Source organism: Rhodamnia argentea, chromosome 11 (assembly GCF_020921035.1).
Source record: "Rhodamnia argentea isolate NSW1041297 chromosome 11, ASM2092103v1, whole genome shotgun sequence".
NCBI lineage: Eukaryota > Viridiplantae > Streptophyta > Magnoliopsida > Myrtales > Myrtaceae > Rhodamnia > Rhodamnia argentea.
Genome location: NC_063160.1, coordinates 20,881,022 through 20,905,425, shown reverse-complemented (window position 1 = coordinate 20,905,425; position 24,404 = coordinate 20,881,022). Strand labels below are relative to the sequence as shown.

Below are 24,404 nucleotides of genomic sequence, written 5' to 3'. Positions count from 1 at the left end.
GTGGAAAATCTGGATGGACTCAATCAAAAAAGATCTTTCCCGTTAAGTTCATCAAACTCAGATCAACTAAATTTCCCTGAAATTCTTGAGAAGGTCAGAATATCCACTATATTTAGGTGAACTGGAGCACTTAATCTTGACTCAAAAGTTAAAAGAAAGATTAAGTGATGGGTTCGCATTCGTTCGTGCCTGGCTCATCCGCCTTGGCGGTTTTTGCGTGTGTTGCGTGTATGCTGGTTTATGCTGTGTTGTGCGATGGAGGAATGACGAGTCCTTTTGTTAGGGAACATTGGCCATCTGCGGCCATGCCTTTTGACAGTGATGTCTTTGCTACACCCCTGGATATAATGCGCCGCAACAGGTACAATAAAATTTCAATTCTTCTGCTTTTTCCGACAAAAGAAAGCAAAAAAAAAAAAGTTCACGTTCTGTAGAATGGGTGATTATGTCTAACCTCGCCTCGAACATTGTGTTTCAGGTTTACATAACACAAGAAGATCATGTCAGCAAGGCAGTCATTGTGCAGTGGGTAACACCTGATGAGCCCGGCTCCAATAAAGTGCAAAAGAGCCAGAAGAAGAAGCAGTCGGAAGACACTGTTGTCACTTCTTGCAAGTACTACAACTACACTTCTGGTTACATTCACCATTGCACTATCAAAGATTTAGAGGTGAATTTTGGATTGCTCAGCTACTTTTGTTTGAGTGAAGCGATACCAGCTTTGGCAGCTTCTTTTTAATCCATCTACATGATTACATGATTGCAGCCTGATACGAAGTATCACTATGAAGTCGGGTCTGGACACGTACGGCGACAATTCTGGTTTGTGACCCCTCCTGAAGTTGGCCCTGATGTCCCGTACACTTTCGGCCTTATCGGTAAGTTTTTCTGTAGAAAAGTAGAATACCTGATAGATAGGTTAAAGAGTTGGTTCTGGCGTCCAATGTCACTTTCAAAGCAAGACATGATCATTCGTGAAAAAGAAAATTCGGTAGACTAAATTGTATTACTCAATTGAATGCTACAATAAATTCCCGATTTAAGGCTAAATAGCGCTCTACACAATTCCCAAGATTCTCTTTGGCAATTCAAAATCTAACTCTTAATTTCTGTTTATCTATTCATTGCAGGAGATCTAGGTCAGACACATGAGTCGAATGTGTTGCCTCATATGAGCAAAATCCATATAATCCAAAGGCATTATTGTTCATCGGGGACCTCTCCTATGCAGATGATCATCCACTTCACAACAGTTTGAGGTGGGATAGTTGGGGGAGGTTCATTGAGAGAAGCGTGGCTTATCAGCCTTGGATTTGGGTTGCAGGAAATCATGAGATTGATTATTGTCCTGAAATTGTAAGCTTTTTTTTCATAGAAGTCTCTGAAATTGATTATTGTGAATTGTTTGATTCTGAATGATCATTTATTTGTGTTTTAGGGAGAATATACCCCATTTAAACCGCATATGCATCGGTACGAAGTCCCATACACCATACAAGGAGTCAAACGGTAGCAGCCCTTTGTGGTACTCAATAAAGAGAGCTTCTGCTTATATCATAGTATTGTCTTCTTATTCGGCATATGGTAAGATCTTTACCGTACGTATTAGTGATGTCGGAATATTTCACCTCAAACATGGCATGGTGTGAAATTCTAAGAAGAAAGGCGTTAGCAGCTTATCGCTTTAATGCTTCATGCCTCGTCCTTTCAGCTCATCGCTTTGTGGTACTCAATAAAGAGAAGACATGTGTAGGGCAGCTTTTGTTAGAATAATCATTATTTTTTTAAAGTGAATTTTAGGTTTCTCTTTCAGATATATATTCCTTTTTACGAAGAGGAAGACATGAACTGGGTATCTTGTTTGCCTTATTTGTCGTTTGTCGCATTCTCGTGATCGGACTCATGTCATCATGCTCCATTGACGTGTTAGCTTGATATATCGACTTCATTAACATAACCACAACAGAATATAATTGGAAATTTAAAAATAAAGGTCAAACATTTCAAAAGAGCAAAACAAACTTCCATACTCAAACATTCAAATATCTTATTTAACGGAGTCATAACAAAATTTAGTTTTTCTAAGCTGGCATACTTGATTTACTAGATAATTTGTGACAAATGTTATGGGTTGTTGAATTTTTTAAGATAGAATGTTACCCATTTGTTATGGCAGTGACATATTTTGGTTTTCAAATATCAAACACGAGAAGTCTGATTTTATTTTGGCATCTATGACACGAATGTTCATTTTTCTTCGGTCTAGAAAGATATCCATGGACGAAAAATACTTATATTAGAGCAAAATATTCATATAGCAAGCCTCTAATACGATATATAGATCCACCAAGCCTTCTCTTGTGCTCTAAATATTCATAGAGCAAGCCTCTAATACAAAATATTTGTCCATCTCCCAACTGCCTGCATTAATACAGGAACACTCCAAAATATGGTACATTTACCATATTGTCCATTATATTGCAGAGAACTCACAAAATCTAGGAGACTGGCTGGTCTTTTGGATCATTCACGGTACTTTGCACGGTGGAAGCCTTTGGACAGTGACACATAGAGATCCAACCAAAATCCACAAGCCAAAGCACGAGCATGAACTCCTGATCGTCGTTGTGATCTCTGATGGAGGAACAACAAGTCCTTTTGTTAGGAAAGTTTGTCCATCAGTAGGTATGGCTTTCGACAGCGATGTCTTTGTTGTGCCTCTCGGATATAATGTGACGCAACAGGTGTGATTTCAATTTGTGCTTTTTTTCTTGACAAAAGAAAAGAGTTCGTGTTTCGCAGGATACGTTTAACGACGCCTCCAACAATGAGTTTTAGGCTCACATTACATGATTGTGCCATGGGTGACTCATGATAAACCCGGCTCGAGCTACTGCACTGAAAAGACATCCTTGTCACTTCTTACAAGTACGACAAAGAACTTCACTTCTGATTACATTCACCATTGTACTATCAAAGATTTGGAGGTGAATAATAGCTTTTTTGAGGTTTGCTTAATTAGACCTCGTTACTTTTTCGTTACTTTTGTTTGAAGCATGTAGTGAAGCCATGCCATCTTTAGCGGCTTTTTATTTTAATTCATCTACATAATTGCAGCCTGATACAAAGTATCACTATATGGTCGGCTTCTTTCTAATTAAAACAAGTCTTTCAAGTTCAACTGTTGAAATGGTTCTAGATCAACATTTGAACGGCCTTGCAACTTTGGGGGAGAACACCAATTTCAAAATCAACATCAAACATTTAATAAAAGTAAAAATAAAACTTCCCTACTTAAACATAGTTGATATTGTTCGACCAAAAAAAATGGTTTATATCGATTAGACTCTATTGTGGTGTTCTCGAAAGCAACGATCAACCAAAGCTAAATATCCCGCTGTTGCTATAACAGCTCCCGAGCTCACATGGATTCAATCTCTCCTGCATCAACTTGGACTATCTTCTTCAACTATACCTAGCATTTATTGCGATGACATTGGTGCCATATATGTGTGCGTTAATCCTATTATTCACTCCAAAATGAAACACATTGCCATTGATTATCAACATGGTTAACAAATGTCTATCACGACTCATGAGGATGTCCTGTGTCCACTCATGTTCAACTCGCAAACACACTACCGAAGGTATCCTCGATTTTTTCTTATTTATCGATGTCCATTATCGTCTTGCACAGCAACGGTCTATTCATTTACAGTCCAAGATCGGCATCCGCGATGACACGTCTCTCTTGCGGGGCGTATTGGAAAAAATATCTCCCTACATCAAAGGAATCCAAAAATTGCTCTCAATCTAGTCAAGCAATTCTTGTACTCTTGGCAAGTATGTATGTATGTATGTGTGTGTCTATATATATATATATATATATATATATATATATATATATATATATATATGATTTTATCTCTCCATGTATAAAGACAGTAGCTCAGGAAAGTTATTCTATTGCATTTATTCAAGTGATCTCAAAACACTTCCTAAAATTAAATAAAAAGATAGGACAGACAAGCCCATTTTCACAATAAATAAGGATTTTAGGACATGTGAGAATAAATCGCAAAGTAATCACATGATTATACGACTTGGACTCCAGATCAAAGTTTTCCCAGAGTTTATGCATTATGCTTGGACTCAAATCATAGTCTCGACGCTATTTTTAACACTAGACAGATGCGTAATGCTTATCTTAAGATCATCGAAAGTAAGTCCAAATCTAAAATTGAGCAGCTCCAAATGAAATTTATCTCATATGTGAGCAAAATGGCTCTAAATAGACTTTATTAAGAGTGAGCAGTGGAAGCCGAAAACACGGAAGTTGATGCAGGGACTGCGATCCATGCACAGGCCCAAAAAGCAAGACCATAACTAGAAAATGAAGCCACTTTCCAGCCCATGCCTCTTAGAGCCCAAGCCCAACCCATTCATTTCTTTCTTCTTCAACAGCTTCGACCCTATTGAAGCGTAGAAAGGGGAAAGAAGCAGCAGCAAGCGGCGACCGAAACGAGAAGACGAAAAGTGGGGCTCGCTCGCGAAAAGGAAAGTCGGGGAAAAGAGGAGAGAGAAAAATCTGTTCAAGATTCGAAGACGAATCAGCCAATTGCACCGCCGTGCAAGTATTCAAGCCTAAGTTGTTGAGATCAGGACTCGGGACTTCACAAAACTTCGAATTTAAGCCCTAATTTTGAAAACTCCTGTAATTATACGAATAATAGGTTGGAATACTTACACGGCATTGCAATTTGCAATTGATTTAACTTTAAATGGTCAACATGCAAATAGTTCTCTCTCTCTATATATATGAGATTTTGTGAGATCACTATCAACTGTTCTAAAATTTTAAGCTATTAGATAAAATCATAGCTTAATACTTAATTATTCTATCGCTCTACCTATGAACGGTATTAAAAAATCTAGACGTGTGATATTTTTAACATGAACGATATGCGACTCGAGAGTGGTGGCCCGACTTCTTAGGACAATATTATCCGATAAACTTAATACATGTACGAATAAAATGAATTTGGTCCCATCATTTTCGTTGGCCGAGATTCAGTTTATCACGTTGACCAATTTCATGTAAGAATTTCCCGGATGACATGGCTTGTTTAAAGTAAGCCGTAAATTGTGGACTACTTTCATTTCCTAATCTGAGAAAAGTCAAGGCCGCGTATTGCACGAACCTGCTTTTGTGATGATACCGTGCATAAATTAATCGTTTATCAATTAAGGACATTTTATTTTGCACAAAATTAAATATTTTTTTATTTTTTTAAAAATAATTACTTATATTACTCACAATATTTTTATGATTTATGAAAATATTTAACATAAATTGTTGTTAATATGATAAAAAAAATCGTTGATCAATTATTTTAAGTTATACATGCGATCATTTTTTAAGAAATTTTTATTTAAATTATTCGTTTTTTATTTTGCGAAATAAATGAAACTTAAAATAAATAAGAAGGCCACTGAAAAAAAAAGGGGAAAGGTGGGGACTGCTACCTTTTTTTCTTTGTTCTTTTTTGGTCAATAGTGGGGACTACAACGAGCACTGATGATGGCTTGGAGAGTTTCAGGTCAGTCAACTCTCAAGGCATTCACACGATTCCGAATGACAATTCCACTTCATTCGTTCGGTACAGAGATTCCTCGGGGTCGGTTGCGGATTATCATAAGTCCTCGGCCACAGCCTACGAGCGAGTGCTCGATCTTTACTTTGTTGTCTCGTGAATCAGTGGCTTCGCACCTCTGCTGCGAGGCCCAGCGATGCCGCCCAGGCCTGGGCGAGGGTCGGCCTCACCCAGGCACAGCCCAGCGAGGCCAATCCTTACTGGCCATGCCCGATGGCCACCGGCAAAAAGAAAGGAGAAATGAAAAAAATAAAAAATTATAAAAAAAAATATTCACGTCAGCACCGACCGTGTCACATATAATGGTCGGCATCCACATTAGCTATCTTCGGCCAAAATTGATGGATGGATTGAATTGGTACCAATGTAAAATAATTTAGAACTGAATTTATACCAATGTAATAGGTTTAGGATATTTTTAATACTTTTTCTTATATCAATGTGATCATTTGGGGCGTCTGTTTATGACAAAAAAATGGGCTCAAGCTCAGTGTGGGGAGAAATTCGAAATCTCCTATTATTGATTTGTTTGGAGAAACAATGACATAAGTATCACACACTATTGATTTTCATGGAAAAAATTATTCAAAAATTCTTAAACCTATTTGCACCTTTGTATCCAGCCCTAACCATTTTAATTTTATCAATCCCTAAACCTTTTCACGTTTCGTCAATCGAGTTTATCCTCCCAATTTTGATCGAAAATTGCTGACATGAACTTCGACCGTCCTTCGTGGCAAGATCGATCTTGACTTGGACAATTTTTTTAAATTTTGTTATTCATTTCCTTTCTTTTCATTTTTTATTTTCTTTTCTTGCTTTGTCCGGCGAGGGTCACCGGGCTCTCGCTGTCCACTTTAAGTAAAAAAATAAATAAAAGAAAAGAAATAATAAAAAAATAGAAAAGATATTTTTAAAAAATTATTCACGTCAATGCCGATCGTGCCACATAAGATGGCTAGCTTCTATGTTAGCGGTTTGGGGTAAAAAATTGGTCGAATATATTGAATTGGCAAAACGTGAAAAATGTTTAAAACTCGATTTGCGATATTAAAAAGTTTATGACTGAATTAACAAAAGTGCAATATGTTTAAGACTTTTTGGATAATCTTCCCGACTTTCATGATATCAATGATGTAAAATTAGCAATTCAGTTATCTTAATCACCGAGGTTATGAAACGCCAAACATGTTGCAAATTATCATCCACGCCAAATTTTCACGGGAAATTCAATGGGTGCTAACATTGTCCCACGAGTATAAAATAGTACTTCTTTTTATTAAAGATATTCGACATGTCTTGTTAAAAGTGTTCTTTCCATAATGTGTAAAAGGATATGCTTTCTTGGTGACGTTTTAAAGTAAGGTTGTTAGTACTGTCCAAGGTCGGGCCAAAAGCACCAAGGTTGCGTTCTCATCTGGTATTTATCTAAAAACGGGATTAGATAATGGGATTCACATGATTTCATATTGACATAAAAATGGCGACCAACGTATCTAGGGGAGCTTCTATCGGTGGCTTTTGACTTTATGTGAATTGGACAGGTGCTAGTCTAGTTGGTCTTTTTATGTTATATTTGGATTCTCACTGTTGCTTTGTCTCACTTTCACACATTTGGCCGGCCTCTCTTGTCTACGGTATTGGCATAAATTTTCACAAAAGAGAATAATAAAGTATAAAATTCACATAAATCAAATTATGATTCAAGTTTTATCATGCAAGTTCAATCTCTGGGTTTAAAGAAGACAATAGCACCTAAGAGCGTAACTATAACAGTTTTCGTTCAATCTGTCGAAATAGTCAAATGTACCATATTCACCTTGTCATTAATTATGATTTGAGGAAAGGTTATATGTTACTTGTCCGAGTAGAGAACAGGAACATGGACATGTGGGGCAATCAATGCAATGTAAAACAAGCATTTTTTTCCCCTTGGTGTATTAAGAAGTTTGATCTGATTAAGAAACATGTCGTAAGTTCCTCGTGGTGGAAGAAGAGATAAACGAACCTTTGGACTTTTTGGAGCGATTTCCTTCCGGAAAGCATATGCATCCTTGCTGCGTAGGGGTGTTTATTGTTAATTAAACAGTTAGTCACATCAAAGCCAAGATAACAGACCCAATTCCCACTAACGTCACTACCAACCGTTCGAATTTCACAGTCATTTCTCGTTATTTTATTTCTTTGCAGAACTCAGCAGCGGCCGATTCTTCCCAGCATCAATCGATGGTCCAAACCAGTTGCACGCGAAAGCAAACTGGTAGTGGCGACACCCAATTCTTGTCCAAACCATTATTGCCTCCCTCTCCATGTCCGAAGAAGAGTCAAAAGATGCGCCTTTTCGCCGTAGTTATTACGAAATCTCCCATGGTTTCTACGTCAACTGCATACTTTGAATCGTCCTCATCGAGAAGGGAAGGAAAGAAAGAGACAGAATCGTTTGCTTTAACGTTTTCATTTTGTTTTTTTTTTTTTTGGGTCAGATTCTTTTCGTATTTGGGGAGCTGCGAAATCCTTATTTTAGAGTTGACATTTACCCTGTATATGCGTATAGTCCAGTGGATATTCCCCGAGATTTATGCAAATCCCTCCTTCCTTCTGTATCGAAGGGGCGTGTTCCTCAGTATTACGTTCACCTACATAAGGGGTAGTGCGATTGATGTGAGACTCTGTGGGGGGTGTGTCTCGTAGGTTCTCGTGCTCTTCCGTATCCTAGAATAAGACCAAGATGGTTGTTCTGGGATCTTCTTCTTCTTGTTGTTCAGTTGCCATTGTTGGGGCCGTTCTTGTTCTTGTTCTGGTTTTGAATGGGGCTGATTTGTGCAATGGAGGGAAGACCAGCACTTTCGTCCGTAAAGTGGAGAAAACTGTGGACATGCCTCCGGATAGCGATGTTTTCCGAGTGCCTCCTGGCTATAATGCCCCTCAACAGGTCTCTCAACTGAGATTGTGTTCTTGCTCTTTCTCTCAGTATAGCACAAGCTTTTCCTTCTGTTCACTTGTGACCGGTGAAATGGTTGACATCTACGTGTAGAGACGTGACGGGACGAGCTTGAATTGAGTTAATTCAGTTTCAGATTTGATTTGATTAATGTTGAAGGTTACTGCTGTTGATTTCGTTCTTTTCTTTGTGGTTTCTGATTTGGGTATTGGCTTTCCGCGCGAGTCTTTAGGTACATATAACGCAAGGAGATCATGTGGGAAAAGGAGTGATCGTGTCATGGGTGACTCCGGATGAACCTGGGTCCAGCGAAGTGCTCTACTGGAGCGAGAACAGTGAGCACAAGCAAAAGGCAAAGGGCAAAGTTAATCGTTACAAGTTCTACAATTATACTTCTGGTTACATCCACCATTGCACCATCAACAACTTGATGGTAAATCTCTCAATTCCTCCTGAAATATTGACTTTTTGGTGCTTGGTCTGTAAAATTGGATAAGTGTTGCTGATGTTTGCTCTGTTTACTGGCAGTACAACACCAAATACTATTACGAGGTCGGAGCTGGACACACTGTCCGACAGTTCTGGTTCATTACTCCTCCGGAGGTTGGCCCTGATGTTCCATACACTTTCGGTCTCATAGGTAATTAAATCATGTTGTTATGCATAAACAGTCAATGACTCAGAGTAACTCCAGAACCTCATTCCTGTGTATGGACTATCGATCTTTGAGAATCATTTGGTTTTGATAATCAAGTTCGTGAGCGAGTCGCAGCAAATTTAGTTCTGCAGTTAATTTACATGCATCCATGGTTAACTACTCCTTTCTGTGCTCAGCATGCTGATGAACATTGCAGGGGATCTTGGTCAGAGTTTCGATTCAAACCGAACACTCACCCATTACGAGAATAATCCACAGAAAGGACAAACTGTATTGTTTGTTGGAGACTTGTCGTATGCGGATAACTATCCCAACCACGACAATGTTAGGTGGGATACATGGGGAAGGTTTGTCGAAAGAAGTGTAGCTTATCAACCCTGGATATGGACAGCAGGAAATCACGAAATCGACTTCGCTCCTGAAATTGTGAGTGCTAGCGTTATACTACTACCAAGACATATCTATTTTACAATCAGAGTCACATAAGCCTCAATCCCTTAATTTCTGTGATAATTTGTTGCAGCGTAAAGTCTCTACTATCTGACCAATTGGTAATTTTCGTCAATACTGGTTGTTAGATTAAACAATCCTCTGCTGCTTTTGGTAGCTAATAACTATCAGAGTTCCATGTCATTATATTGCATCATTCATCTTCATCGGAGGTTGGGAACTGAAGGAAGCAATAAATTCAGTTCTTGAGGTTTGCATAAGGCAACGAACTTATACTGTCCCCCATTGTAATTTCACAAAACATATGGACGCTTTTCAATATCAGTGTTTATGATGTTACAGGAAATACGCAGGGGACGGAGTCCTCGCCCTTTCATTCTTATCCTGAAGTTTCAGGATGTATGAGGTCATATAATGACACGACTTATGATGTTCTACATTGTTTTTTTCTGCAGGGCGAAAATCAACCCTTCAAGCCCTTTAAGAACAGATACCATGTGCCTTATAGAGCATCAAACAGCACCGCGCCTTTTTGGTACTCAATTAAGAGAGCTTCGGCCTACATTATAGTCTTGTCGTCATACTCTGCATATGGTATGATTTCTACATCCTCAACTATCCTGCCAACATAGACAAGAATGAGATGCTACTCTACGGAACCTCCCATGTTTTCGAGGAAATTTTGTTGACATAACAACAATAATAATTATGTGCAAGGTGGAAAATGGAAGAAATTCTATTTTGATATCTGCGGATGAAAATGGTTCCCTTCTTCAAGATTTTGTTTGATGTAGTAGACTGCTCATACTCAAAGGAGCAAATATTTCATCAATAAACTCAAACATCCAGTAATGGGAATGAAACTTCATTAGGCATTACAATCATTTTTTATGTTATTATGACATGCATGGTTGTACCAAGAAGTACAACAAGAGGCATGTCTCTCAAAATGCCAATTCTTATTAAATGTCGCTGCTCACTTCTACTTATTTACTTTTTACCTCCATTTGCTCCTAAGGTAAATATACTCCCCAGTACAAATGGCTTGAACAAGAGCTACCAAAAGTTAACAGGACCGAGACACCGTGGCTGATTGTTTTGATGCACTCTCCGTGGTACAATAGCTACAACTATCACTACATGGAAGGAGAAACCATGAGAGTGATGTATGAACAGTGGTTCGTGACATACAAAGTAGATGTGGTGTTTGCAGGGCATGTCCACGCCTATGAACGATCTGTAAGTTGAAATGCTTCAGTTTCCTTATCATCTAATTTATCAGCTTTATTTTGGCTTATAGCATTTCCATAGGAAGACGCATAAAGCAAACTCTGATGAGTTAGTCCAATCAAACTATCAATTTCAATGTTCTCCGGGGCGATGAAATTAGCACGTCAACAGCAATAGTGATTTCTGTCCAAGGAAATCAAAATACAAAAATTTATTTTTCCATGAACGAACTGTTGTGAGGATAAGCAGGAAACCATATTCTGTTTATTTGTTAGTCTAGTTTGAATGTAAGAACTCGCTGGCTGATTGATGAGTGTCACAGGAACGTGTATCCAACATTGCATACAACATCGTGAACGGCTTGTGCGTTCCTGTTGATGATCAATCAGCTCCAGTGTACATAACAATTGGCGATGGAGGCAATCTTGAAGGTTTGGCCACCAAGTAAGATGAACCGCCTCACAAAACACTTCTTCACTTATTCATGACTATTTGGGGTTGCCGTTGGATCGTGTAAATATGTGATTTTTTATGCAGCATGACTGAACCCCAGCCCAAATACTCGGCCTACCGCGAAGCCAGCTTTGGCCATGCGATTTTCGATATTAAGAACCGAACGCACGCATATTATAATTGGCACAGAAATCAGGATGGATATGCAGTGGAGGCGGATTCAATGTGGTTCTTCAATAGAATCTGGCATCCAGTTGACGATTCCACAAGCGTTTAATGGTTATCACAAGACAGGACAAGTTTTCTCTTTGGATTTCCTCAATACATTTCCAAGCAAATAGAAGTTCTGCAATTAGACTTATCCGAGTCTGTTGTCTATCTTTTTGTCACAGTAGTTTTTTTTTTTTTTTAATCTTAATGAAAGATTCATACTGGAATTTCAGTAGACTGGATATTTTTTTTTTTTTTTTTTTTTGGTAAGGTAGACTGGATATCTTTGATTGCTGAGATTCCTAATAAATGTGTCCGTAAAACTTTGCCAATAAATGATAATTTTGATTTCCCAGTACAATTCCCATGTTGCAGCGATGAGTATGTGTTATATCCAGAAAGATACGCACGAAGGACATATTTTTCCGGTCATAATCATAATATTTTTTAGATTAAAAAACAAACACATGTTAGGTCGTCCTGGGCAGGAGTGTGTGTAGTTTCAGATCAAATTGAGAACTTCAGTTTCAAAAAACTGTCATCGAAGATACAGCCGGGTTGAGCTCGGCTGAAAATAAGTATGTTTCGTTTTTCCTAGAGTTCATGCAGTACAATGCGTGAGTGATAGTTGTCGTGTTTATCACTGTTCTCGTGTTTATCAATATGAGATTGTAGATTTGTACTCCATTGCAGAATGTAACCATACACAGAAATTTCATTTAGTTTTAAGGTTACAGATACTTGGAGTTGATATTCATTGGCTTTCTGTTTCTCGCGGAGAGAGATTCACGAAAAACTGGACAGACCAAATCAAAAAAATATCTTTTCTGTTAAGTTCACTGTTGAATAGGATCCGGTTTCTAAGTTATCAAATTCAGATGAACTATAATATCCCTAGAATTCCTGGGAAGGTTAGAATATTCCCCATATATTCACGTGAACTCACCTGTATAAGAGCACTCAATCCTTGACTAAAAGTTAACGAAGAATCACAGGCTGAGAAGTGATGGCATCGCGCTCGTTCGCCCCTGGCTCATCCGCCTTGACGCATTGTTTGGTGGTCCTTGCATTTGTCCTGATTGTTGCTGTGTTCTGCGATGGAGACACAAGTCCTTTTATTAGGAAAGTCTGGCCGTCGGTGGATATGCCTTTTGACAGTGATGTCTTCGCTGCGCCTCCAGGACATAATGCACCACAACAGGTGAGATTTCGATTTTTCACATTTCCTCTTGACAAAAGGGAAGAGGTTGACGTTCCGCGGGTCGGTGATTAGTTTAACCTCACGTCGAGCAATGTGTTTCAGGTTCACATTACCCAAGGAGATCATGTCGGCAAGGGAGTGATTGTGTCGTGGGTGACCCCTGATGAACCCGGGTCCAATAAAGTGCATTACTGGAGCGAAAAGAGCCCCCACAAGAAGAAGCACTCGGAGAACACCGTAGTCACTTCTTACAAGTACTACAATTACACTTCTGGTTACATTCACCATTGCACTATCCAAGATTTAGAGGTGAATAATAGCTTCTTTTGGGATTGCTTGATTAGAGCTTGTCGTTCCACTACTTTTGTTTGAGTGAAGCGATACCAGCTTTGGCGGCTTCTTTTTAATCCATCTATATGATTACGTGATTGCAGCATGATACGAAGTATTACTATGTGGTCGGGTCTGGACACGTACGTCGACAATTTTGGTTTGTGACTCCTCCTGAAGTTGGCCCTGATGTCCCGTACACTTTCGGTCTAATCGGTAAGTTTCTCTGTAGTATGGGTTAAAGAGCTGGTTCTTGTGTCAAATGTCAATATTTGAAGCAAGACGTGATGATGATTTGGTAGTGAAATAGGAAAATTTCAGTCGGACTATTGTACAAAACGCAACGCTACAATAAATTCCTGGTTTAAGGCTATGTAGCTCTATAAGCACTTCTCAAGATTCTCTTTGGAAATTCGATATCAACTCTTAATTTATGTTCATCTCGTTTCAGGGGATCTGGGTCAGACACATGATTCGAATGTGACGCTTTCTCATTACGAGAAAAACCCGTATAATCCAAAGGCTTTGTTGTTCATGGGGGACCTCTCTTACGCAGATGATCATCCACTGCACAACAATTTGAGATGGGATAGTTGGGGGAGATTCGTGGAGAGAAGCTTGGCTTATCAGCAATGGATCTGGTGCTCAGGAAATCATGAGATTGATTATTGCCCTCAAATTGTAAGCTTTTCATAAAAGTCTTAACCTTAATCGAAAAGCAAGCATCTCTGTTGTTTCTCATTCTCCAACATTGTGAATTGTTGGATTCTGAATCACCACTTAGGGGGTTAATTGTGTTTCAGGGAGAATATACGCCATTTAAACCGTATCTTCACCGGTATGAAGTCCCATACAGAGAGTCAAACAGCACCAGCCCCTTGTGGTACTCAATAAAGAGAGCTTCTGCATATATCATAGTATTGTCTTCTTATTCAGCATTTGGTAAGCATCTTTACAGGTCGTCTTAGTGATATCGGAATATTTTCATCACTTATGAGAGAAAACCTCTATCTTGTTGATTATGAGAAGAAAACCTCTATCTTGTTAGCATATTGCGCTCAATTGCTTGTCGCTTTAATGCTCCATGCCGCTTCCTTTCAGCGATATACACTCCTCAGTACCATTGGCTTAAGGACGAGCTGCCAAAAGTGAATAGAAGCGAGACGCCATGGCTGATTGTTCTCATGCACACTCCATTGTACAACAGCTACAATTACCACTACATGGAAGGAGAAGCCATGAGAGTAGTTTTCGAGCCGTGGTTTATTGAGCACAAGGTGGACGTCGTATTTGCCGGTCATGTGCATGCTTATGAAAGAACGGTAAGCTTCATTTCATGATTGCGTGAAGTAATAATTTTACCTTTTCATTTCATCATGTGCACGATATGATGATGCATTGTCTACTTGCAGCAACGCATATCGAACATAGCATACAACGTTACAAATGGTATGGCTACTCCGGTGTCTAATCCAAATGCCCCTGTCTATGTAACTATTGGTGACGGAGGGAACATAGAAGGCATAGCAAACAAGTAATAGAATCACCCAATTTTTTTCCCAATCCAAATTTTATTTGCCTACATTTTGTGCTCGGGAAAACTGAATGTGGATTTTCTGTGGAGCAGCATGACATGGCCACAGCCAGAGTACTCTGCCTACCGTGAAGCAAGTTTCGGGCACGGCATTTTCGACATCAAGAACCGTACGCATGCATACTATGCTTGGAACCGCAACAATGATGGAATTGCTGAAGAGGCCGACTCTTTATGGTTCCATAACCGGTATTGGAATCCGGTCAAGGAATCTAGCTGAGCTCCGTTCTCTTGAACTTTTCAGGGTTGCATTGGCTTCTTATGATTGGAGTTACATGTGGCGTCATATGTGAATGATATCTCTTTCAGGGCAGCTTTTTGTTAGAGTAATCTTTTTGGCCAGTTCAAGTTTCTCTCTGGCGTCAATTCCTCTTTCGTTTTTTTAGCTCTTCTCATATGTAAATCATCATCTCTCTCAGTTAGAATAAAACGCCACATTTTGCTCTAATCTTTCAGTTTTCGATATTTGCCAATTTACTTGTCTACAATTTGCTAGACGGAACGTCTTTACACGCTTTTCACCATCAATGCACGCCTACAACACGATTTAGATTCAAGAGATCAGCACCTATCTATGCTTTGCTTTTTGCTCCATGAGAGTGTGTGTTAACACAAAATGGAGAGTTTTGAAACAACTCCGACATCGCGCAAATTTTTGCCTTTTATAAAACTCCCTCACCCTGTATTTGATAGGTGAAGTTCACGGTACAAGTGACAAACTGAGAATTGCGTCATAGACCAGCTAAAACTAATACTCAATCTGAATTCTAAGCTTGCAGTTAGTGAACAAAGATGTTAGCTTCAGGGGTACAAGAGAAAGGAGCAATTCTGTATGTACCATCCCACCAAAGCCCTTGAAGAACAAGGGGCCAAATGTTTTTTGAAGAACTTAATCTTAATTCACACATGAGTCCTTCCAAGACGGTTATTGTGATGGATGACTACCTGGATCGGATCATAAGACATTTTTCACTATGAATAACGGTAGCACTCAAAAGACAATATTCTAAGCTCATCCGCTAATATCCACGGAACTTGAATGAATGCGAGTAGATGATCGCAGTGTCCACTCTGGCAATGGCCAAAGTAACAAAAATGAAGAGATTGTGCAAGAGAGCGTCAAGGTGGGCACGACATAATATGATAACTTTAATGAATGAGTATATCATGCTATAAATAACTGCTGAAACCGACAAAAACGTAGTCAGATCTCCTTGGCTGCCGCAAAAACTGTCTTCCGCTTTATTAGGAGACAGTAGGATTTTCTGTTAGTAAATGCTGGTTTTGTAATCTCCCCTTGCACCCTTTTTCACTCAAGAAAAGAGAAAATCAGAGCGATACAATCCATGATATACCTGCCAAGCCAACATGAACCGGAGTTTAGGTGAACTAAATATCCCTGAAATTCCTGGGAAGGTTAGCATATTCCCCCATATTCAGGTGAACTCATCACCTATATAAGAGCACTTGAGTCTTGACTGAAAATTAACCAAGAATCACAGACTGAGAAGTGATGAGTTCACACTCGTTCGCCCCTGGCTCATCCGCCTTGACACATTGTTTGGCGGTTCTTGCATGTGTCCTGATTGTTGCTGTGTTCTGCGATGGAGACACAAGCCCTTTTATTAGAAAAAAGTGGCCGTCATATTCGAATATGACGCTTTCTCATTATGAGAAAAACCCATATAATCCAAAGGCGTTGTTGTATATGGGGGACCTCTCTTACGCAGATGATCATCCACTGCACAACAATTTAATGTGGAATAGTTGGGGGAGGTTTGTGGAGAGAAACAGCATTGGATTTGGTGTTCAGGAAATCATGAGATTGATTATTGCCCTGAAATTGTAAGTTTTATCATAGCAATCTGAAACTTAATTGAAAAGCAGACATCTCTACTGTTTCTCATTCTCCCACTTCTTTAACATCGTGAACTATTGGATTCTAAATCATCACTTAGGAGGGTTAATTGTGTTTTAGGGGGAATATATACCATTTAAACCATATATGCACCGGTACGAAGTTCCATACAAGGAGTCAAACAATAGCAGCCCTGTGTGGTACTCAATAAAGAGAGCTTCTGCTTATCTCTTAGCATTGTCTTCTTATTCGGCATTTGGTAAGGATCTTTACAGGCCGTCTTAGTGATATTGGAATATTTTCATCACTTATGAGAAGAAAGCCTCTATCTTGTTGATTATGATGATGAAGTGTTAGCAATTGTATATTGCACTGAATTGCTTGTGGCTTTAATGCTCGATGCCGGTTCCTTTCAGCTATATACACTCCTCAGTACCAGCCAAAAGTGAACAAGAGCGAGGTCTCGCTCGTGGCTAATCGTTCTCATGCACAATCCATTGTACAACAGCTACAATTACCACTACATGGAAGGAGAAGCTATGAGGGTAGTTTTTAAGCCGTGGTTTATAGAGCACAAGATTGACGTCGTCTTTACCGGTCATGTGCATGCTTATGAAAGAACCGTAAGCTTCATTTCATCATTGTGTAAAGCAATGATTTTACCTTGTAATTTGATGAAATATGATATGATGCATTGTCTACCCGCAGCAACGCATATTGAACATAGCGTACAACATTACAAATGGCCTGACTACTCCAGTGTCTAATCCAAACACACTTGTCTACATAAACATTGGCGACGGAGGGAACATAGAAGGCATAGCAAACAAGTAATAGAATCACCCGATTTTTTCCCAATCCAAAGTATATTTGCCTGCTTTTTGTGCTCGGGAAAACTGAATGCCTGATTTTGTGTGGAGCAGCATGACATGGCCACAACCAGAATACTCTGCCTACCGTATTTTTGACATCGAGAACTGTACGCATGCATACTAAGCTTGGAATCGCAACAATGATGGAATTGCTAAAGAGGCCGACTCCTGATGGTTCCACAACCGGTATTGGAATCCGGTCAAAGAATCCAGCTGAGCTCCGTTCTCTTAATCTTGCTCTAGGGTTGCATTCGTTTCTCATGTTCAGAATTAAATGCAACGTCAATTCCTCTATGCTCTCTCACATGTGAATCATCATCTCTTTCAGGGCAGCTTTTTGTTAGAATAATGAAACCTTTTTCTCTAGGCATTCAGGTTACTTTTTGGTGGCCAGTTCAAGTTTCTCTCTGGCTCAATTCCTCTTTCATTTGTTGGCTCTCGCCACATGTAGATCATCGTCTCTTTCAGGGCCGCTTTTGTTAGAATAAACGCCACATTTTCCTCTAATCTTTCAGTTTTCTATATTGCCACTTTCAGTTTTCTATATTGCCGAGATATAAATTTCTCTGAGTGTGAGCGCAAGACCATCTCATGCCTCAACCCCTATGATATTCACAAATTTACTTGTCTACAATTTGCGAGATGGAACGCCTTTACACAGCTTTGTTCCAGGAATGCACGCCTACAACAAGATTTGAATTCAAGAGATCGATCACCTATCTATGATTTTTGCACCATGAGAGTGTTTGTTTAATACAAAATGGAGGCGAAAAAAAGAACCGTGTGAGCTTAATCTTATCTTGAGGTCGACGCAATCGTATTGCCTCTGCATTGAGCCAAGTCCTGACACAGCGCAAATTATTGCCTCCTCTTTTGCTCAAATTAAGCTTTCAATTTATAAATCTCCTTTACCCTGTACCCATATTTGATAGGTGAAGTTCACAGTACAAGTGAGAAACAGAGAATCGCTTCATAGACCAGTGAAAACTAATACTCAATGTGAAACCTAAGCTTGCAATTAGTGAACAAAGAGGTTAGCTTAAGGGCTGTAAGAGAAAGGAGCAATTCTTGGATATATTATCCCACCAAAGGCCTTGAGAAGAACAAACCTACATTTTCCTGTTAGATCCTTCATCAGTTGTTTTTTTTTTTTTTTTTTGGTCAAAGATCTTTCATCAGTTGGTAATTCTCAAGTTTGTCCTTATAATGAGACACGAACTGTCAGCTATTTCCTATCTGTGTTGCTCATATTCCTTTTCGGAATTAGAAAGTCATCAAATCCTATCCATTTCACAGAATGTTAATATTATGGGAACCATTATATTTATCACGGTTCCTAATCCGAAAACTAGAAAGGGACAAAATGAACTACTGCAGCAATTTTTCAGTAATGGTATACTGTGCATTTACGACTTAGCACTCTTACCTAATCAATAATTATATCATGAATTCCTCAGTCCAAGAGTGACTCAAACTTTAGAGGCATCAATTACCTCTAGAACCCAGATGTTTCTTACATAGAGATAAGTTTACTTGTCAGAATACACATGAGCTACGAGGTGAGATATAAACAAGAAAACCAGAAGAAAGGGTATCTAAATAATTACAGATGATCAACATGTTTTCTTGACCTAAGCAAAACAGGGTTGACTCCCAATCAAACCAAGTACAGACCACAGATTTTCACACCCAGTTTATCCTCCTACAGACTCCAAACTAAAACGGCAGAATTTGTCATGGGGTACTTTAAAATCCAATCTTAGCAGGCATCTACCCATTCTATACAGTCGTCACCTCCGCCGACGTTTCGTATCCACCTGAAAATCAGCAACAGAAATAGAATAAAATGGACTTTAGCTTGGATGCTTTGAACAACCAAGCAAAATAGAACTTCATTATAGACACCCAAGGATAGAATAAATTATAGGAGAAAGCCTATCTCAAGTATCAATCTATCCTAGGGTATCACTTGTTCAGGAAGGCACCGAAGTCAACTAGTTCAGGCGATAATGAACCAAAGAAGTAAACAGACCATTGCAGAAATAACTCAGCTAACCTTCGTATCAGCCACAAGCCTGGAAGCAGAGTGAGAATTTTGCAGCTTCTTTCCTTCTGCTGAGCAACTTTCACAGAAGAAGTGGTCAAGTCTTTTGGCTTCGTCTACTGACATGTCTATACAAGTAGGATGAAACCTGAATCAAAAGAAGACCATGCTAAAGTTTGCACCGATCATTTTCTTAATGTCACATGCATACTTCATCTTGACATGTCCTTGTCGTGAAATTGCTAATTCACCGTGAGTGCTTTGTGTGATAATAGTTAAGCAGCCACTTGGCTTTCTTTCTTTGCTTACTTTTATGGTGCAGCAGTGAAGGGGTGTTCAAGGACGAGAACCCAGATCCAATCCGGGAGAGAGAGAGAGAGAGAGAGAGAGAGAGAGAGAGGGGGGGGAGTGGGGGGGAGAGATGCAGCAGACTACTAAAGCTGATGCACAGGAGAGAGTCACTACTCTCACTACTCCACATTTCGTCTATTTCACTTGGCTCCAGCCATCAAACCGACTATCAGTATTATCTTCTGAACCATATCAAGAGACTATAACTGCTCACATGAATATCTAATGGACCAGTGGGAAAACAAGGGGCCAAATGTTTTTTGAAGAACTTAACTCGATCTTAATTTACACATGAGTTCTTCCAATACGGATTCTATGAAGGATGCCTACTTGGATTGGATCGTAAGATATTTTTCACTATAAAAGGTAATGCCGCTAAAGGCTCTTAACCTGCACACTTAATAGGGAAGTGGTTTATGTATTGACCGCTTGTTATAAATGAACAACGTTAGCACTCAAAGATAATATTCCAATCTCATCTGCTAATGTCTACAGAACTTTGATGACTGCAAGTAGATGATCGCAGTGTCCACTCTGGCACTGACCAAACTAACAAAAATCAAGAGATTATACACCAGTTCCAGTTCCAACGATATTGGGAGGTCAGTCATTTTCAACATGGGTGCTGAATTCCTTAGCTATAAATTGCAAAGTGACCGAATAAAACACTGGACTTCTAATAGTAGAATCACCAGCAATATATTGAATATCCATACAGATCACTATTGAGACTTGCTCAAGAAACTGTACCTTTTTCCTCCTTCCATTGCATTAGAAATACAATATTCAAGACACTTAATCACTCATCGTGCCGAAATTGACCATAATTACACCAACATGAGCTTCTCCTATATAATAAAAAGAATCCACACATTCCAACTACAACAGAGATATGTGGATGCTCTGAACTTATCTATATGATTAACTTTTAGAAATAGCAACTGTGGGCAATACCACAAACCAAAACAACTTCTGTAGAAGTATTGAACCACAGAAGAGTAGGACACTACGCTAAAAACCAGATACAGCATGCTTAATAACCAATTCTCCATCCATCAGCCTTTGCATAAATAGTCTTATCCAAGACCTTAACATAATCCTAATTAATGGAAACATTGTCCACCCATTCAACCTTCCAAAACGTGTATTGCATATGCACCAGTAAAGATTAATACTTACCCAACAATAACTACGAACTAGTGACCACTTAGAGCAGCTCAGTCAGGGTTAACACTGATATCATGACAAACTTTATTAAACATGCAGTGAGAATGACCAAAAACTTTAGTAGTAACAAGAACAACCACTAAAGTTTGCATCCCCTGTCCTTAGATTCCTCCAACTAATCCTTCCCCCTTGCATGGATAATGAGACACATGCACATGCAAAAAGATGCATATTGCCAGCTTGTAGCATCTTTCCCAAGTGTATATAATGTTGTGCAAGATAAAAGGAGAAAATGGGCTTGTGGGGATAATGTCAATATAAAGGTACAATTAATATCCTCTGGAGAAGCCTACTGTCACGTACTAAAGTAAGTGAAAAGCAGAAATCTACTTCGCATGTTTTTTTCTTTCTTTCTTTCTTTCTTTTTCTCTTTTGGCAATCGTAAGCATTCATAGATGTCACCGGATATTGTGCAAGAGAGCGTCAAGGTGGGCAGAATATATTATTAAGGACTGAAACTTAACCTTCATCAACCCATGCTATAAATAACTGCTGAAACCGACAAAACATAGTCACAGTTCCTTGACTGCCGCAAAAAATGTCTTATGCTTAGGAGACAAAGTAGGATTTTCTGTTAGTACATGCTGGTTTTGTAATCTCACCTTGCACCCTTTTTCACCCAAAAAAAAAAAAAAATCAAAGTGCTATGATCCATGAAATAACCCTGAAGCTTCATGGAAATGCGTCTGAAATATAGCCCGTATATAGATCCCACCAAAATGTCAATTCCCTTTTATGCCTTGGGAGGTGTGCTTTATTAGGTTATCGATCTAGATGATTGACAAACGGCATAAATGAGACCTTATAACCAGGTCAGGTGGCACCTGTAATACCCAATCATTATGATAGTCTCCTACTCTTAAAAGTCTTTTGCATTGTTATAGCATAACTAGATTTTCTAACAATTGTCTTCTCACCAAAGAGGAATACATTTCCAATGAACTGATACTTGACTGGTTCCAACACAACCTGCCCAAGGATATGCAAGACCTTTCAGTAACATTCCATTCCAGACACACCAAAAAAAAAAAAAAAGAAAGGTAGATTTATCGTTCTTTATACGAAGTCCACTTTCCAATCCCCGCCACAGATAGATCGTGGACAAACTTGTCCACGTGACAAACTTCTGAATTCTTGTTTGCTAAGCTAATACTAGCTGAGGAAGTTTCCAGATGCAGGAGGTAGAATACGAGAAGAAGCATTCCCAACTTAGACTTTCAAGCAAAGTTGTCAAGGACAAAAGGCCAATACCATTATACAAGCACCCAGTGCTTATTTTTCTCCTTTTTTTCTTTTTATGGGTCATCAGTCTCGGTGTTAATATAACTCTGCCCTCATCGACCAAGTAAATAGTACCACCAACTTGAGCCATTGAGAAAAACCAAATCAACCCTATGTTTCTAGTAGTCTTATAAAATTATTGGTTCTATCTACAATGGATCAAGAAACATGTCCAAAAGCTTCCAGCTTACCAATCAGTACAGCCCTCACACTGAACCATAAGATCGTCTGGATTATAAGGCATTTCACACTTGCAATACCTGCCAAGTCAATATGAACCAGAATTTAAGGTCGCGTCTCAGTCCAGCACTAACACTCGAATCACTAAAGAGAACTCGATTGATGAACATATATATCCCGAGCAAAGTCATCCTTCACTGAAGATAATAAAACACAAAAACCAAGCATTTTTGTAATCTGCACCGAGATCAATATTTGCTTAACCATTTCAGCTTACACCGATAAGGGACAATCGTCATAAAATAAAATAAAAAAGGACTGCACATTGCCCGGTAAAACCAAACCAATTCGAAGAAAAAGCAAACCTAAACTCATTCAACCAGATGAAAAAAAAAAAAAAAACGAGGCATGAGCTCAAAAACCAAAATTTTTACTTAAAGAAATCATTCATAGCAACTTACACGGCTACTCTGTCGGGATTAAACGCTCCAGTAGATGAATTATACTCGAAACGGCAAAAGAAGTCCTCATTCCCGACGGCGTCGAGCTTGGTGTAGCTCTTGAAGGTGTGCACCGTGCACTTGGCTTCGATCGTGTCGGCGCTCTGTATATCGTAGTGATCGGAGAGGAACACTTCCTTCGAGCCGTGAAACTGCCTCCTCCCCCCGATTGACTCCTCGGGCCGGTAATACCACCTCACGTGCACCTTGACGTTGGTCCCGCGGCCGTCCGACTCGATCCGCTCGACCCTCGCGACGTAGGAAGGCTTCGAGGGATCCGACGGCCGCATCAGGACGCAGTCGCCGGCTGATCGGCGAACAGGAAAACAATGAGGGTGGGAGGTCGGCGAGTGCTTTCTCGGAAGGAGAGCGAAGCAGAGAAGCGAAATTTGCTCGGGAAAGGGAGGGGAAGGAGAAAGCTTACCTCGGATGGTTTTGTTGATGGACTTGACTGTGTAGGAGTCGAGAGTGCGCCTCGGAGCTTTGGCCTTGGCCATGGATTACGGTATAGGACAAAGAGGGAGAGGGACTGAGCGAGAGAGAAAGAGAGACGGGGCTTAAAAAATAAATATATATTTTTCGTGTTTTTCCCAGCTTTCTATTTTATTTTTTTTTAAAGGATATAGCTGATCTCATGTTGACGATTGGGCTGTGATACGGTGCGACGCGTATGGTCGGTGTGAGGTAGTATTGATTCAATCAAAGTTCGTGATGGGATTTTTAGATCCGGGTCTGATTACGTGGAATGAAATGACTGGATGGGATGACGCTGCGAGATTGCTTCTGGCCCGTATGAACAAGAAGAGAGGGATGAGAGTCCACGTGAGACTACTTCCTCCTATCCTAATTTAGTAAAAATTTCAAATAAAAGCCCCAAATGCTCTAATTTTCTCATATAAGAGCCCGAAATGTCATTTTTATTTCAAATAAAGGCCCGAAGTAATCATTGTTATTTCAAGTAAGGGCCTAACCTGACTAGCCAACTGACCGACCAAATATTCCGATCGATCAAGGAAATTTTTTGTCAAAATATAATTTTAACATAATTTTTAGTTAATTTAAATAAAAAAATAAAAGTGAAAAAAAAATAGAAAGACAAAGTAATAAAAGCAAGAGGGCAACTTTCTGCTTGTGGAAGCCGCCCCACTAGTGGTGGAGCGACATTGGTGGTTGTCGAAGTCGTCGGCACCTCGACAAGGCCGGCGACCAGCAAGCCATTCTTGGAGCCAAGAGAGGGCCACGACCCTCTCCTAGATCTAGGCAAGGGTCACCGGCCCTCACCCGGGTCCAAGGGAGGGCCGCGACCCTCGACGGGACCTAAGCTAGGTCGCCCGCCCTTGGCCGGACCTAGGCAAGGGTTGGCAACCCTA

General features: G+C 39.6%; 2 protein-coding genes and 2 pseudogenes across 5 annotated transcripts; 3 read left to right on the top strand and 1 right to left on the bottom strand.

The window, feature by feature from the left end:
• Window positions 1-167: 167 nt before the first annotated feature.
• LOC115735741 lies at window positions 168-15,001 on the top strand (annotated as a pseudogene).
• On the top strand, window positions 7,866-11,951 carry LOC115735791 (purple acid phosphatase 2-like). Its single transcript, XM_030667190.2, has 10 exons — window positions 7,866-8,073; window positions 8,264-8,586; window positions 8,828-9,028; window positions 9,124-9,235; window positions 9,450-9,679; window positions 10,159-10,297; window positions 10,722-10,942; window positions 11,256-11,377; window positions 11,471-11,828; window positions 11,868-11,951. The coding sequence occupies exons 2-9, from the start codon at window positions 8,383-8,385 to the stop codon at window positions 11,661-11,663; spliced, it is 1,422 nt and encodes a 473-aa protein (XP_030523050.1). The 5' UTR covers window positions 7,866-8,073; window positions 8,264-8,382; the 3' UTR covers window positions 11,664-11,828; window positions 11,868-11,951.
• A 1,171-nt stretch (window positions 15,002-16,172) lies between the features above and the next one.
• Window positions 16,173-17,935, top strand: LOC115735742 (annotated as a pseudogene).
• A 981-nt stretch (window positions 17,936-18,916) lies between these two features.
• LOC115735892 (chromatin remodeling protein SHL) lies at window positions 18,917-23,618 on the bottom strand. Of its 4 annotated transcripts, none has more exons than XM_030667326.2 (5): window positions 23,459-23,618; window positions 22,996-23,341; window positions 22,546-22,614; window positions 19,508-19,643; window positions 18,917-19,268 (listed from the first exon to the last, which is right to left on the bottom strand). In XM_030667326.2, exons 1-5 carry the CDS (start codon window positions 23,529-23,531, stop codon window positions 19,242-19,244), a joined length of 651 nt encoding a protein of 216 aa, XP_030523186.1. In that variant the 5' UTR covers window positions 23,532-23,618; the 3' UTR covers window positions 18,917-19,241. The 4 variants fall into 4 exon arrangements, 3 of the variants coding, with proteins under 3 accessions (XP_030523186.1, XP_048128001.1, XP_048128000.1); XR_004014821.2 differs by having other exon boundaries at window positions 19,186-19,268; window positions 19,508-19,623; XM_048272044.1 differs by lacking the exons at window positions 18,917-19,268; window positions 19,508-19,643 and adding exons at window positions 21,601-22,044; window positions 22,126-22,154.
• Between the last annotated feature and the right edge of the window lie 786 nt (window positions 23,619-24,404).

What these genes read in the sequence shown, in the direction of transcription:
- LOC115735892 (XM_030667326.2), bottom strand. Translation starts at nt 23,531, where the DNA reads ATGGCCAAGGCCAAAGCTCCGAGGCGCACTCTCGACTCCTACACAGTC. An exon ending in CATCAACAAAACCATCCGAG is followed by an intron (nt 23,342 to 23,458) that starts GTAAGCTTTCTC and finishes TTCGCCGATCAG; the next exon opens with CCGGCGACTGCGTCCTGATG. An exon ending in AATCCCGACAGAGTAGCCGT is followed by an intron (nt 22,615 to 22,995) that starts GTAAGTTGCTAT and finishes TTGACTTGGCAG; the next exon opens with GTATTGCAAGTGTGAAATGC.
- LOC115735791 (XM_030667190.2), top strand. Translation starts at nt 8,383, where the DNA reads ATGGTTGTTCTGGGATCTTCTTCTTCTTGTTGTTCAGTTGCCATTGTT. An exon ending in GTCGTCATACTCTGCATATG is followed by an intron (nt 10,298 to 10,721) that starts GTATGATTTCTA and finishes TTTGCTCCTAAG; the next exon opens with GTAAATATACTCCCCAGTAC. An exon ending in TCCACGCCTATGAACGATCT is followed by an intron (nt 10,943 to 11,255) that starts GTAAGTTGAAAT and finishes TGAGTGTCACAG; the next exon opens with GAACGTGTATCCAACATTGC.